The 14,897-nt window shown below is 36.7% G+C and overlaps 2 protein-coding genes across 2 annotated transcripts; one reads left to right on the forward strand and one right to left on the reverse strand.

Moving 5' to 3' along the window:
• Positions 1-771: 771 nt before the first annotated feature.
• On the reverse strand, positions 772-5,072 carry LOC130720960 (uncharacterized). Its single transcript, XM_057571669.1, has 6 exons — positions 4,914-5,072; positions 4,798-4,824; positions 4,630-4,692; positions 1,278-1,356; positions 1,146-1,191; positions 772-1,051 (listed from the first exon to the last, which is right to left on the reverse strand). Exons 1-6 carry the CDS (start codon positions 4,953-4,955, stop codon positions 1,042-1,044), a joined length of 267 nt encoding a protein of 88 aa, XP_057427652.1. The 5' UTR covers positions 4,956-5,072; the 3' UTR covers positions 772-1,041.
• Positions 5,073-8,850: 3,778 nt separating this feature from the next.
• On the forward strand, positions 8,851-11,895 carry LOC130718462 (uncharacterized). The gene is made up of 4 exons (XM_057569056.1): positions 8,851-9,226; positions 10,096-10,514; positions 10,946-11,186; positions 11,512-11,895. Exons 1-4 carry the CDS (start codon positions 8,944-8,946, stop codon positions 11,631-11,633), a joined length of 1,065 nt encoding a protein of 354 aa, XP_057425039.1. The 5' UTR covers positions 8,851-8,943; the 3' UTR covers positions 11,634-11,895.
• The last annotated feature ends 3,002 nt before the right edge of the window (positions 11,896-14,897 follow it).

Here is a 14,897-nt window from a genome sequence, read left to right on the forward strand (position 1 = left end):
TCATGATCTAGATTGTGGGATGACATGATCTTGCAATCTTTTTGGTGTTTTAAAGGCGATATCAGAGGCTTCCCAAGTACTGTTAGTGGGCATATCTCTTTCAGACTCAGTTGAATCTTGAATCTTTCTTACATTTGAAATGCCAAAAAACTGCATTTTCTTTTACATAAACACTATGACAACTATTGCATCATCTTATAGTGATTTGCACTGCACAATGGAGAAAGTAAAAGTAGATAACCTTCAAAAGACGCATCCGCATTTTGCAAAACCGTAAGTGTGTTTGAAACCGTGGTCAACTGCACAATTATAGGCACATTACAACTTTTTGGGTCAAAAATCGTAAATCCAAACACAGTGCATGTTTATAAATCGTTATACAATTAATTCCAAAGCCAAAATCAATTCTTAAAAGAAGCTTGAGAGTAACTTTCGAATGTTATAATTGATTCTATGAAAAAATAAGTTGAACCAGAGATCCTTTCAGAATTGATTCAGGGGAAAAAAGTTGTCCTTTTTTTTAACAAAAGTCGCGACGAAATCAATCTAATCAAGGAAGTCCATTAAATGCGGGAGTTCAAAGTACCTTTTCATGGATAAACTTTTCGAAAAGCACTGATAGGAAGAGAAAAGTTGAAATAATCTTGCAACCACTTTTCAAATAATAAATTCTCACCTAAGTTGAAATCATCAATTCTAATTTCTCCATAAACACAACTTTAAGTACTTTTTCATAAGTTAGAAACCTAATACTTAGTTGAGAAGCTCCTATAAACTTGAAGCTAACCCAAACTTGGTCATAGCTCCCATGTCAATCTGTATATTAATTAATGTAGACAAAGAGTGACCCAACAGACCAAGATGATAAGCAGCTATACTGAGTATTTATCTAGTGTACAAAAATTTCTTACTGTCACACACGATAAATATCCTCACACAGCATATTCAACATGTTAACAAGAGCAACAATAATTAAACGGAAAAGGGAAAGATAAATCAGCCTTCTTGTTGGATAGTAGAACTGTCCCAATGTGTCCATCATCATTTGCCCCTGGAATTTATAAGAGAAAATTAATTTGCTTAAATTCAATTTAAAAGTAAACAAATCAAGAAAAAGGTGAAAATGCAATTCTAGTTTGACTTACGTGTTCATCATCAAAGTTATGTTGTCTCCTTTAAGAAGGATCCTCCCTAATCAAAACATTAACATCCTTCAGAAGATGCGTAAGTGGGAAAGGCAAAGAATAAAAAGTAAAAACTGAGAAACTTTAGCATACCTAATGTCTTTCTGCTCTTCTTCTTGACGTTTACTTCTTCAGCATCATCCAGAACCAAATTCATGTACTCATCAAAACCCTGTTCAAAAAATAATTAATCAAAGGACCCTTAACCATCAACTCAAATATTGAATTTTTAATGAGGTGTTCTGTCTACACTCAAAACAACCACAACAAAGCCTTTTTGACAAGTACATGACCCAAAAAATTAAACAAAATCCTGAAAGTGTGGAAAGAGTCAAGAGATATTTCAAATCCAAAGTCCTATGTAATACACTCTGAAGATCAGGTGACCTTGAGGTGTCACTCACATTGGGGTCTAGCTAGCACTGTCACTAGTGTGAGCCATGTCGCCCAAGAAGGAGGAGAGGAAGTTGAGATAATTGACTACGAGGTCGGGGGAATGTCTGCCACAGATTCAATTAGAGAGTTAGGGTGTTTTCAAATTCAGGTTATATAATTCGGGTTGAAGATACGGCTTCAGATTTGGGCCTTTTCCTCTTTGAATTCCCATTTTGTTCTGATATTACTCTGAATCCTGATTTTACTCTGATTTCACCAGCTAAGGATTTCACATGTAAATTTGCATCCACAGACCGTCTTGACTCTTAAAACCCTGTGATTGTGCAATGCAAAAACAGATTCTAACTCCATGCTCTTGTAGTGAACGAATAGGAACTGCACATGGAAATTTTTCACCTATTTCACAGAAGGATTTTATAAGAATATCCAACATTTTTTATATAAATTTAGTCAGGATGTCCAACACCCATGTAAACTTTTTTATGTGAGCGAATTCTACAAGTATTTTTATTGTGGAGTTCTCTTTCTTGATTCATTGTTAACTCCAGGGCCAGAATTCAGTGAGGATGATTAGCAGTGCCAGTTCCTAAAAGACAAAGGATGGCCATTACAATTTTGAAGATAATTTTCAACTAATAAAGAAGCTCAAGGTCTTAGAGGTGCAAGTTTAAACTCCACCCAAGATCAAACAATTTTTTGCCACCTTTGACTAGGGGGTCCAAGTTTTTACGAATGTCCTACTTTATATAAAAGTCTGGATTGTTCTAGTTTTCAGTGCGACAGTCGATCCCTGCCTGCATTTCTCATCATGATTCTAAGCCTATTCATCTAGTTCATAGTGATGTTGGGGTCCTTTGCAAAGTAACACTATCTGGGAAGACGTGGTCTGCAAGTTTAAATTGACAGAAAAGCCCTCCGTTTTAAACGGCTGAGTGACCTTTCTAGGGTCATAATTGAAAATACAAGGGGAAAATTAGGTCAAATCGCTTTGAACGTAACTCCTACGCTCATTTCATTCGTCTCTTCTCTCTCTCAAGTTTCCTAGCCTGGTTCGAGTTCAACCACAACCACCCCCTTCTCCGACTACCACTTTTTCAAGCTGTTTTTCCCCTTTCTTTTCCTCTCTGTTTGTTTCTTTTCCCCTTCTTTCTTCCCCAGTTTTTTTCTTCTCCTCTTCCAGTCCTGGCATCCTCCTCTCAAGCTCAACAACCTAACACTCAACTAAATTCCTTTGCAGCATCAGTACGTGTCAAATGCTGGAAACTTCAAACCTACAAGCGAGAACATTGATATAGCATGGCAGTGTAACAGCTTAAGGGACCCCAAAAGGTAGGAAGAGAGTCACATGTGATTTATGTTGAAAGGTTACTTCAAGAGGAATAACTAGAACTAAACGCCATCAAATGGGAATAACAGGGTATGTGAATGCCGGTAGGAAAACTCCAGATGATGCGAAGATGCTGTTAACGGAAGCTTTTGACAAGAAAAAAAATTCTTGATTGAATTGCATTTCAGGATGAGGTGCAAGAATTTATGACCAATTGAAGTGGGAAAATGCCTACAAACGAATTGCATGAAGATCAAGTGCAAGAAATTATGACCCTTCAAAGTGGGAGAAGGCCTACAACTAGGCCATTCATGCCTGCTGCCAAGAGCTAAGAGGCAAACAAATATCAATGATGATGCATGTGACAAAGGAACAAGAGCAAGAACAATTCAATACATCTCTAAATGCACTTTTGTAGGTATAACATTCCTTTTAATGTTGTGGTGTCAAAGAGCTTTATATCGATAAGAAGACAATTTGGAACTATGACCCTCATTTGAAAGATCCAAAGAGTTTCACTCCTTAAAAGGGTTGGAATACACAAAATTAATTGATAGATATTGTGAAAGAGAGGGCAACATATGGCTGTTCAATTATGTCTAATGCTTGGAAGTTTCAACTGAGGGCAATAGTTCCCAATTTCCTTCTTATCAATATAAAGCTCTTTGACACCACAACATAAAAGCAATGTTATACCTACAAAAGCATCTCGAGATGTATTGAATTGTTCTTGCTCTTGCTCTTGCTCTTGCTTCTTTGCCACATGCATCATTGATATTTGTTTGCCTCTTAGCTCTGGCCAACTTCAAACTTGTTTCCCAAATTCTAAGATGTAGTAAATCCATGGGGCCTAGTTTTAGGCCTTTTGCAACTTCAAATGGTCATAATTTATTGCACATCATATTGCTCATCCTGATCTTAATGCAATTTATTCAAGCATGATTCTCGTTCCCAATTTTACTTCTCAACGAGGCGCGGGTTGACCTTATTTTCCCGTAAAATTTCCAATTATGCACCTAAAAAGGTCACCTAGCGGTTTAAACAGAGGGCCTTTCTGTCAATCCCTCACCTAGTCACTTTCGAGCTGTGAATTGCCGTGATTTTCTGAAATTTGCGCCGCTCTAGCCGCGAACTTCATCTACGACGCGGAAAAACCTTCCATCGCAGCAGTAGACTGCGACATTTTACCATTTTGAATGTTTCCCATGTTGCACACAACACAACATCCAATGCCATGTTGCACAACATGCACCACACAAGTGCAACATCAAACTCAAACACAATAATGGTTTGTTTCACTGGCCCTTATTGCACGGCACAATGCACTATTCGTAACTTGGCTAAAAATCTGGCTACATAATTCTTCACAATAGAGAAGAAAGTAGAAGACAGTTCAGGGCATCAAAGTGACAAAATACCTAGACAAAGACACTAGTTTTTTATAAAATGCATTGGATTCATGGCCAACTTGTCAAGTCCTTGAACAGCCATAAAATGCTTCAGCCATCACTATTATCTGAATAAGCGGCATTATCGTGTGCAACAATTGAACAAGTTAGCGCAATTCCCCAATAATACAACGCAGCACTAATCACAGCGCCTATCTAAAGCCACACACAGTTGTAAAAAAATGTCAAAACTTTCCTAGACCATTTCAAAGTCAACAAAACAAAATTTTGACGAGCACCCATGTTAGAAACAAGCATCAAAAGTAAAACTCACAATGATTCGGCCTTCAATCCTCAAATCCTTCTGCTCAAATAGCCAAATCTGAATGCGCGCTTTCTGCAAAAATTGCAATCAGAGAAAAGAAAAAAAACCCAAGTCAGATGAAGGAACAAGGAAAATTAAAGGAAGCTCAGAAGTGAGTGGCGGGTAAGAAGGACTTACGCTTTGAAGAAACCTGAAAATCAAGTTCTGAAGAAAACCAGAAACGAAGAATGAGGTTAGGTTAAAGAAAAATTAGCATGATGAAATTGAAAACGAGCGGAGAGAGAAATTTGTACAATGGGCTGGGTCATAACCCTCTGAACTTTGGTGCTCGCCATGGCTGCTGAATTGTATGCGCGAAGAAGATGGTGCTTTGCAGTGACCGCGACAGCAAAACCCTGAAGAACAAGACTGAACAATGTTGTTGTCTCTCTCTACACTGCCAGGGTTTAAGGGTACATACCTTAATTTATAAAAGGGTGTCTAAAAACGTGTAAATAATGAGAGCTGGATTTGACACCCCAACCCTTAGATTTCACATCCCCAATTTTCGGATTTTGGGTTTCGAATTATTTCGGAATCTTATATTCCGAAATTAATTCATGATTTGTAGTGCAAAATACATGTAACACCCCACTTTTGAGTGAAAAAATACTTCGGAAACCTTATTTCCGAAATATTTCGGAAACTAAGTTTCCGAAAGTGGGGTGACATTTCTAATGAGTGGGGTGCCAAATCTAGCTCTCGTAAATAATCAAAGGCTAAAAAAAATTAGTCAATGACAATCAATCAATATTATATATAAAATATATTTTCAATTTTTTTTTATATATGTGCTTTCAAAAAATATTATACATATTATAGAGTATAATATAATATAATATATAAGTAAAATTGACTTGACCTGTACACCTTAATAACATTTTATATTATTTATTATATTAATTATTAATTGTAAAAAATTCAAGTTTCTCATATTTAAAAATAAAAATTATCATCATTTAACTTTTAGATATTAAATAAAAATTAAGAAAATAAATAAATAATAATAATAAGTAAAAGAAAAATTGACTTGATGTTCAAATTTTTTAGTCTATTGGCCACCAGTTTCCACGGGAGAAAAAAGTCTCACGTGACTAATCTGGCTCGGGATACGGTAGTGATGTCCCTGTTCACAAAAATATTATTTTTTACCTTGTAACAATATTAATAATTAGTAATTAATATGTGAACTCCAATTTTATTTTGAGTTAACTATGTTTCTAGTCATGTAAGTTAAGTGAAATTCAATTTTAGTCTCTCTATCGTAAAGTCTAGAAATGATCCCTCCATTTTAAAAAATAACTCACTTTTACACTCAGTTTGGATACAGAGGTAAAAATGAAAGGAAGGAATATAAGAGGAAGGAATATAAGTGGAAAGAATATAAGTGGAAAATGAGATGATTTTTGAGTTGTTTGGATTGAGCAAAAGAAAAGGGCAAATGAAAGGAGAAGTAAGAATAATAAAAATAAGTGTGATATATAATTACTTTTTGGTCCCTCACACATAAATTTACAAAGTAAATCATATGTAATTTTTTAACTGTACATAAAAAATTTGAATTAAGTTTTTAAATTTAATTTTAAATGTTAATTTTTATATAATAAAAAATTTTTTATTTTTAAATTATATATTTTCAAGAAATATTATTATTAGAACTGTGGACTAAGAAAGATTGGAGGAAATGAAAAAAACGTTGAAATTATTACTGTAGTATTAGTAACCTTGATCTTAGCCAAAAGGCCGAGAAAGGTATTAGTATTAGTAACCTAATAGTATTAATATTAAGCAATTCATTTTTCAAAGTATATGATAATAAACACAAAAATTGACGTATGCACTATGCAGTGGAGCAACATAAAAAAAAATTGTTTCTCGTAGAAAATAATGGAGGGGTATTATGGTTTTTTTACACTAATTCTCACCTTCTCCCTATTTTCATTGCACATTTGGGAGGAAAACTGTCCCCTCATTGTTGACGTACGGTTTTCCCGTACTTTTCCTTTCATGTATCATCCAAACACACAAGGATGATGTTTTCATGGCATTTTGCAGCCCCCTTACTTCCCTTCCAGGCAAAATCACCCGATCCAAACAGAGTGTTAGTCCTCGCTAAAGTTTGGCCACCGACGACTTTGCCTGGTGGCCTCACAGGTCCTGCGTGGCGAGCCCACGTGTTAAATGAAGCTTACGTGACATTTTTATTTTAACTTTCACATCTGATTTCTATTATTAAAAAATATTAATTAACATAAAAATAAAAAAATTTAATATACAAAATTAAATTTATAAAAATTATAAAGGGTTTAAATCAGTATCATCCATATATTTGTTCAAGAATTCATCAAAAAATTCATAAAAGAAAATTATCCAAAAGGATCACGCAACCCATAAAACCTAAAAATTTATCTTTTCTTGATCCTCATGAAACTAGAAGCCATGGAATCAACCCAAAAATCCAAAACCACCGCCGTTTTTCGTCGTCACCGAGGAAAATAAACAGAGAAGAAGAGACACTCCTTCGCTGCATAGGCAAAGAAACAGAGAAGAAGAGATCGCGTCAAAGTTTGAACATTTTTCTCATGTGGAATGCCTTAACCCTAACCTTTTCTTTTTCCACATTTGATGAGCATGAGTTACAGAGGTTTTAAATATGTTTCATGAAGGAATGGAGAACATCGCATCTGTTCTTCCTGCAATCGAAACCATCAACCGTTAAAGTCTAGATATCCTTACAACTGAAACTAGTGAACGAAGAAACCTCCCGACGAAGAAACTCCAAACCACATCCTTCGTCTCCATTAACTAAAGCTCTCATCCTGATGATAAACCCCCCACCACAGCCACCGTTCTAGGTCTCATCTCCATCGGGACCTTGAATTCGCCCCTCAAAACTATCGGTGCGGGTCATTGGAAGAGACATTCGAGTCACGGGTGTGCTCGTTCAATGTCATCTCGAAGAGGGTGTGAGTTCGAGTTTGATTTTGACGTGGGCGAGTTGAGGAGGGAGGAGGAGATGAGAGATGAAGATTATGGAATGTGAGAAAGAAAGGGTTGGTTTTCTATGATCGGATGGGGTAGAAGATATCGTTTTTTTTTGTTGTGGAATAAAGGTCTCTGGGTTTCATGGTTGAAGGGTCCGGGAAGATGTCTACTACTATTGAAGGGTTTTTGAGATTCTTGTGTTTGTTAATTTTACTGTGGGTTTTGTTGTTTCGTGTTCAAGGATTCATAATAGGGAAAGATGAAGATGATACAATATGGACGATGGACTATATTATGGATGATGAAGAAGAAGGAATGAAGTTCAACAAGGACTAACAATGGGTTATTTCTTAAAATGAAGGGACAATTTCCATACTTTACATTGACGGTCGAGTAGGGATGACTGATGAGAATATACTAAACCGTTTGCAGATGCCTATAATCTAGACTACATCAGGCTCAGATCAAGCCAGACCAAATTAATAAATAAACAATGCCTAAACTTTTTTAAAAGCCTATATATTTAGCTAAAAATGTTAGGCTCAGGTCACTCAAAAAGTCTTGTAATCCTAATAGGCCAGCCTATTTAAATAAATATATGATTAATATAAATATACATTATCATTTTTTCCGGTTAATCCAACACTTCATTGATAATAGTCAAAAGACGGTACATCAGCACTCAACAAATCAAGGAGAAAATTCTCAACCCATACCTTATGCATACGAGACCTAGCCTCCCGTGCAAGAAAATCGGCCACAACATTAAACTAACGTCTCTCATAAACTAAAGAGCAATTATCAAACAATAAAGACAAACTAAAACAATCCTGCAGTAATGAAGAGAAATATAAGACACGTTTCGAGTTCCGAGCATTAAAAATTTGTAGGCACCAAATTTCCATTAAAACCCAGGTCAGGCTTAGACCTTAATATTTTTTTTTGATAAATCGAAAAATAAACTAAAGCTAAAAAACACTACATTGCTATGAGAACGTCCCTCAACAAAATGACCTCTAGCTCGGGCGGGGGAGAAACCACCAGACTTTTAAATTTTTAAAGTAGGTTAAACCTATTTATTCAAAGTCTAGCTGATTCAACTTTTCTCGCACCGTATCGCCAAGGGACTAAAGTCAAATTTGACTTATTTTACATTGACTATAAACTTGGCTAGCCCCTTTTACTTTTCTCTTTTACAGTGCACGATCTTCAATCTGCAAACTAAACACAGACACTCATCACTCATCAGTAATTAGGCGTGTAACAGTGAAATCTGCTCCCTCCCATTTTTCTGAATCAATGTGGCACCTTCTCGTAGCCGTTGCGGTGGCCGGAACCACTTGTTTCGCCACAAACCGCTTCTTCACCCCCAGGAACACCGATCACAATGCCAATGCCGACGACCCCAACGATCATGAATCAGAGTCCTCCGAACGCGATTCTCTGACCCAAAACGGGTCTCCTTCTAAGCCTAAGCAGAGGAAGGGTCATAGATTGAGACAACTCTTTTGCTGGAGGAAAAGGAAAAATCCCAACAACAACAACATTGCTCCTGCAAAGGCTCCACTTTGTTCTCCTGAAGGTCAGATCATTGTAATGATCGATTTTTTTCTATTGGGTTATGCACGTTGTAATTGAATTTTGAAAATTTTGATGGTATTTTAGGTGTGTTGATGTGTAGAGATTATAGTTTTTCTGATCAATGTTATTGTAACTGTTGTAATTTGCAATATTCTGATCAGCAACTGAAGGTTTATGTGTGGAAAATGTTCCAGAAACTATGCATGTGATTGTTGTTATCATCATGGCATAAAATTGAGTAATTCTTCAATATAGGAAAAGTGTGTATTGGTGTGGGTATGGGAATATTAATAAAAAAAACTCATCATAACATGAAAATTACCAAGTCTTTAACCGATTCCTCTTGCTACTAGTGGTAAAGAGTGTGGCTGCAGTCAGGGTTTTAAATTGCGGTTGGGCCGCGGCTGTATTGCGGGCAAATGTGGGTTGAAACGGCTGCAATTGCGGTTGTGATGCTGTTGCGGAGCATCAAAACCGGTTACATTGCTGCCGCAATTGTGGTTGCAGACCGCAATTCAGAATCTTGTACAGTGTTTGAATTTGTGAGTGAAAAAATAAACTGCAGGATGAATGTGCTTAATCAATTTCAGTTGACTCGAATTTGTCATACTGTTATGAATTTTGTGTCCATATTTTCTTATTAGTTGTTATGGTTTGTTTGTTAGCTGGGGTGTGCTGTTGTTTTGGCAGTTTTATTGGAACTGCACTATCTACTTATCTGCATTTTCGCATACTAATAGCTAAATTAGTTGTTGATCTATGTTATACAAGTATTGAACATTGCAATTAATGTCTTTCTCTTTGTAAACATGACATTTTGTTGTTCTAAATCTGCGAAAAGTGAGCTTAGCATTCCATTGTTTCCTTCAGGTAACTCCTTATTTAGTTTGGGACTTAGCTTCGGCATCATGTTTATGATGTCTGCACGAAAAGCTGAGATTGATGAGCTGAACAAGACCATGGATGAGACAGCTAAACTTGTTCAGGAGCTAAAATCTGAGCTCAACAGAAGAAAATCATCCCGTGCTCATGAAAATTTGGATTCTGTTGGCAATAGTGATATGAACTCTCGCAAAATGAGTGGCAGGCATGAACTAATGCTCACCAAGACAAACAGTGAGCTCAGAGACAGTGGTGAATGTGGAAGTAGTACTCTTACTGAAGAATCAGAACCAGGGGTTCTGGAAATGGATCAACTGGAAGCAGAACTAGAATTTGAACTCCAAAAGCTTTCTGGGTGCACTATTGACAGCCATCGCCATGAAGAAATAAAGCCAGAATTAGAGAAGGTGAACTTCTTGGGTAGTCTTTCTTTTGTTTATCCCACACTCCTAATATAAATATAAATATGCCCTCTATGTAGTCTCCAGCTTCTGCTTTTATTGAGATAGTTGTGTGTGGTGTCAATTCTACAGTGCAATATATTTTTCATTTCTCTTTTTCTCTTGAATGTAATATGTTCTTTTTCTTTAGAGAATATGTATTGATGAAGCACAGTTTTATGTCTAGTTATTGTGGTCAGATTAATGTATAATTGGAGAAATATGCTTTTAGACTGCTTAAATCTTGTTAATTCTCTGCCACCTCCCACAGCAGCTTGGGAGGGGGAACCACTAGGCACCCATTTAGTTCACCTTTTTCGGTATAAGGTTTTGCTTGATTGAGCAACTTCTCATCTTCATGATTTCAGCTTGGTTTTAATTGATAAAATACTTTGCAGCTTGATAGCGATGGAACAGATGACTGGGATTTCAACTATTCGCAGTCCCATGGAGTGTCGGCATCCGAATTAAATCAGAAATTAAGCCAATTACTCATTAAACAGCAGGAAGACCAGATCACTGAGCTGGAATCTGAATTGCACCAGGCTCAATCCAAGCTGCATGAGAAAGAAGCTGAACTCCAGGCACTAAAGGACTGTGTCAAACGCCTTACTGAGCTTTCGCTATCCGCAGTTTCAGGCATGTAATACATATTTAATTTTCATGCTCTCAAACTCCTCATAGGCTTGCATGCAACTCATTGGATTACAGTTTGGTCTTATTTGTTTGTTTGTTTTAAATGTTCTGAATGTGTTCATCTTAGAGGGTGAAGGGTTTGTGAGAAAAAAAAATGCCTATGCAAGATTATTGTCCTTATCTCTACTTTGATCCTTTTTATTTATAGACAATATGCAATGCCTATGGAATGCTGCTTTATCTCCTTGAAGCTGTATTTCATTGTAAATTTTTGTATCAGTAGGCATTATTAGCCGAAGCTGTCTGACTCTGCTTAATTATCTCTCAGATGATGAAACTCAGACTCTGATCAGCGATTGCGACAACAATAATGCGGAATCTAAGTCCAAGCAATCAGTTCTCAGGGCAAAAAGACCGTTGGATTCTGAATCTGGCTTGTGTTACATGTGAAGAAGACTCTGACCTCTGTAGCATACAGAAACAATTCTGTATGCAGACAGATAAAGCACTAATTCAGTAGGCAATTTCTTCAGATTAGAAGCTAATTATTAGGCCTAATGTAGTGTTTGTATATGCGTATTAATTTAAATAGATACAGCTATCAAATTAGCAACTTGTACTTGGATATTGATTGTTCATTCTTGGATATTAACCCATGAACATGCAAATTTTATTGATATAATAGTAGTTCAATGGGTCTGATTATTTGATATATTTTATGTTCTACTTTCTGGGACTGTACTGAACTGAAATGACTTGGGGGCAATTCATGTTAAAAGGTCAAGCAAATTTTTGAGTGCCAGGAGGTGAAAAAGGTGCCTTGCCTTGTTCAGACTTTTCTTGACTTTAGTTGTTCTATTTGTTGGGCAGATTATGGGTCTGAGCCATGTTATCAAAAGTAGATGTACAGGACTTTGAGAAGAAGAATCCCTTTGGATACGGAGTAAAAAGTACTTATCGGAGCTTCTCTACTAAAAAACACATTAGATAAGTTTAAATAAGTGTCATTTAGTCCGTATTCAAACAGGCTCTGGTAAGAGTAGGATTGGAAAGCAGCGCTGTTAGCCGAATCCATGGTTGAGTGTGTTGAGACATTGCTGAAAAGGTTTGTAAGGCCATGGTGGTGGTGGGGTTTCACTTCACTTATTGGAGGGTTGCGTGCTGCATTTTTTACTTACTCATCCCAATTTAAAAATCACCAATTTCCCACAACCATTCACTTCCCTCATGCCTCCTCATTTTTTTATCGTTTTCTTCTCGATCTTAGGTTAACTGTTTGTTGGATTTGTGACTGAACGAGGAAACGAGAGGCTGAAAAGTGATGATATTATAAATTCTGAAATTCTTCTTTTCCTTTTTTAAAAATACTTTTAAAAACTCAAACTATATGAAGAGGCAATTCCTAATAGTGTATTTGGTTTAGGGTCTGAATGCATTCTAATGGATTTGGCTTTGTGGGGCTCTAAATTAGTGAGCTATTGTGGTTCACCAAATAATTGCATTGAAATGCGTGATTGAAATATTGAAATACCAAAATGCCCTCATCACTTATTTTTCATTCTCACTCTTTCATTCACTCCGCTCATTATCATCACCTCATAGCCATCACCTATCTCATAAGCTCCACCACCACTCATCCCTCCGCCGCCGTTGTCGACACTCCCCACCATTGTCATTTGTTATGCAATTTCTCCCAAGTCCCAAGCCCCTTGTTCCCAAGCCTAACCACCTTCCTTGAGCACTTTCTCACCGTCGTCACCCTTTCTCTGTGCTCGTCCACGTCGTGACCATGCCCCACTCGAAGAGGCTTCCTTTCACTCCCCTACACGTAGTGTCTCTCCTCCTATTCTGCCGGCCGTCGGTGATGATGGTATTGGTGCTGAAATTTTCACCGAGGATGCTCTAAAAGAGAATCCCATCATGGCTTTCCCCTTTCGGATGCTCACCGACGATCCTCCCCCGCCCCCGAAGTAGAACCTTCTTGATTTACTTCTAATGAACTCACGATGGATGAAAAACTCACTTTAAAAAAATATAAGGCATAAAAGTAATTCATGGGAAGCTAAAAGGGAAAGTAAAGGTGTAATAAGGAACCTGACAAGATTCATCCCCATGTGCTCAAGTTCAATAGGGTTCTAAGAATCCTCGTGAAGGCGAAGTGTTACCCCACTGCCATCTTTGCTCTGCTCTGAGCTGGAGTTCATGGGAATCACCTGTTGCGGTTTCACCCTCACCATCTCGATTATATGCTACTGTCATGTGGATCGCGTGGCCCTTGCTTTATCTTTCCTGAGAAAGATCTTCAAACAAAACTATTGTCCCTTGACATCGTAACCCTGAACGCACACATCAAAGGAATTTAGGTTAGTGGTGAGGTTGTGAAAGCACTGAAATATCATGAAAACTTGTTTCTAAGGGTTTCAATTGAACGAGGTCACTTACGGGACCTTGATTAATGAACTCTGTGAAGCGAGGAAAATAATCTCATATTTAGGTTCATGAAGAGATATCTTTTGTATTCCTCATTTTGAAATCATTGATTTTGATAATGAAGTGGTTTGATTGATTTTGGTTATGTGTTTGAGTCATGAGTTTGTTTTTTTCCATCCATTTTTTTGTTGTTGTGAATTCCACTGAAAAGTTGATTGCTTGGTGCTCACTGGAATGGAAAACATTGAGAAAGAAAGACAAGCAAACTATTTGTTGGAAGAAAGACAAGAAAGTTACTTGTTGGAAATTTCCCACAAAATAGAATTATAAATATTTTAAAGAGAAATAACAAGAAAATAAAAACTTATCGAATTGGTTGAGGCGGCGTGTATAACACCGGGCTTAAAAATATTTCGCCATTACTTGTAATTTACTCAGTGCAGATTGCCTAACAATAAGTACCCTCTAGGATACAACATCACTTCCCGCTAACTCTCCACATGAACTAGTTAGGATACAAGAACAACTCCATGGATTGCTCAAAGGGAACACAACAGTGTATCGAAAAATTGCAGTAGAATAAAAAAATCATTTTTTTGTGTGTTCAGTTTTTCCTAATTCCAACTCCACTCTGCTAAACCGATGAACATTCATATTAATAGGCATTCCCAATTAACCTAGATGCACGAACGTCAAAATTACATGGTCAAAGTCCGTTAAGAAAAATAATATTTTAACATTGAAAATAATTTTAATAATGCTGTCAAAAAGTGGTGCGAATCCCCAAATGATATAATTCTATTTGACCGAAAAGTATTGGACATAATATAAAATAATTGTTGACTAATTCCTCCTTCGAGTCAAAATAGTAATTGATTGTAATTAAGAGATAAAATAAAAAAAAAGTGAAGTACGAATAAAACAATTTTTTTCCAAAAAAAAATCAACAAAATTATTCAACGAGTAAAAAATTGATATACAGAGAAGATTTAGTTGCACTTTCCGTCCCTGAAGTGTTGTGATTGTGCGATTTAGCTCCTAATATTCAAAATGAACTATTTGGGTCCTCACATTTTTTACGTGAAAGTCAGGTTCATCCGTCAATTGGCCATCCAACTACTAACGGTGTTTGCCTATGTGGCGCTTTTATGACGTGGATCTAACGTTTTTTTCTATTAGGATGCCAATTCACTAAATAAAATAAAAAAACAAATTCAGTAAATAAAAACCCGATAATAAGGTTAATCACTAGATAAATGCTCCTCACATCCTCATCATCACGTG

The sequence above is a fragment of the Lotus japonicus genome, chromosome 5 (assembly GCF_012489685.1).
Source record: "Lotus japonicus ecotype B-129 chromosome 5, LjGifu_v1.2".
NCBI lineage: Eukaryota > Viridiplantae > Streptophyta > Magnoliopsida > Fabales > Fabaceae > Lotus > Lotus japonicus.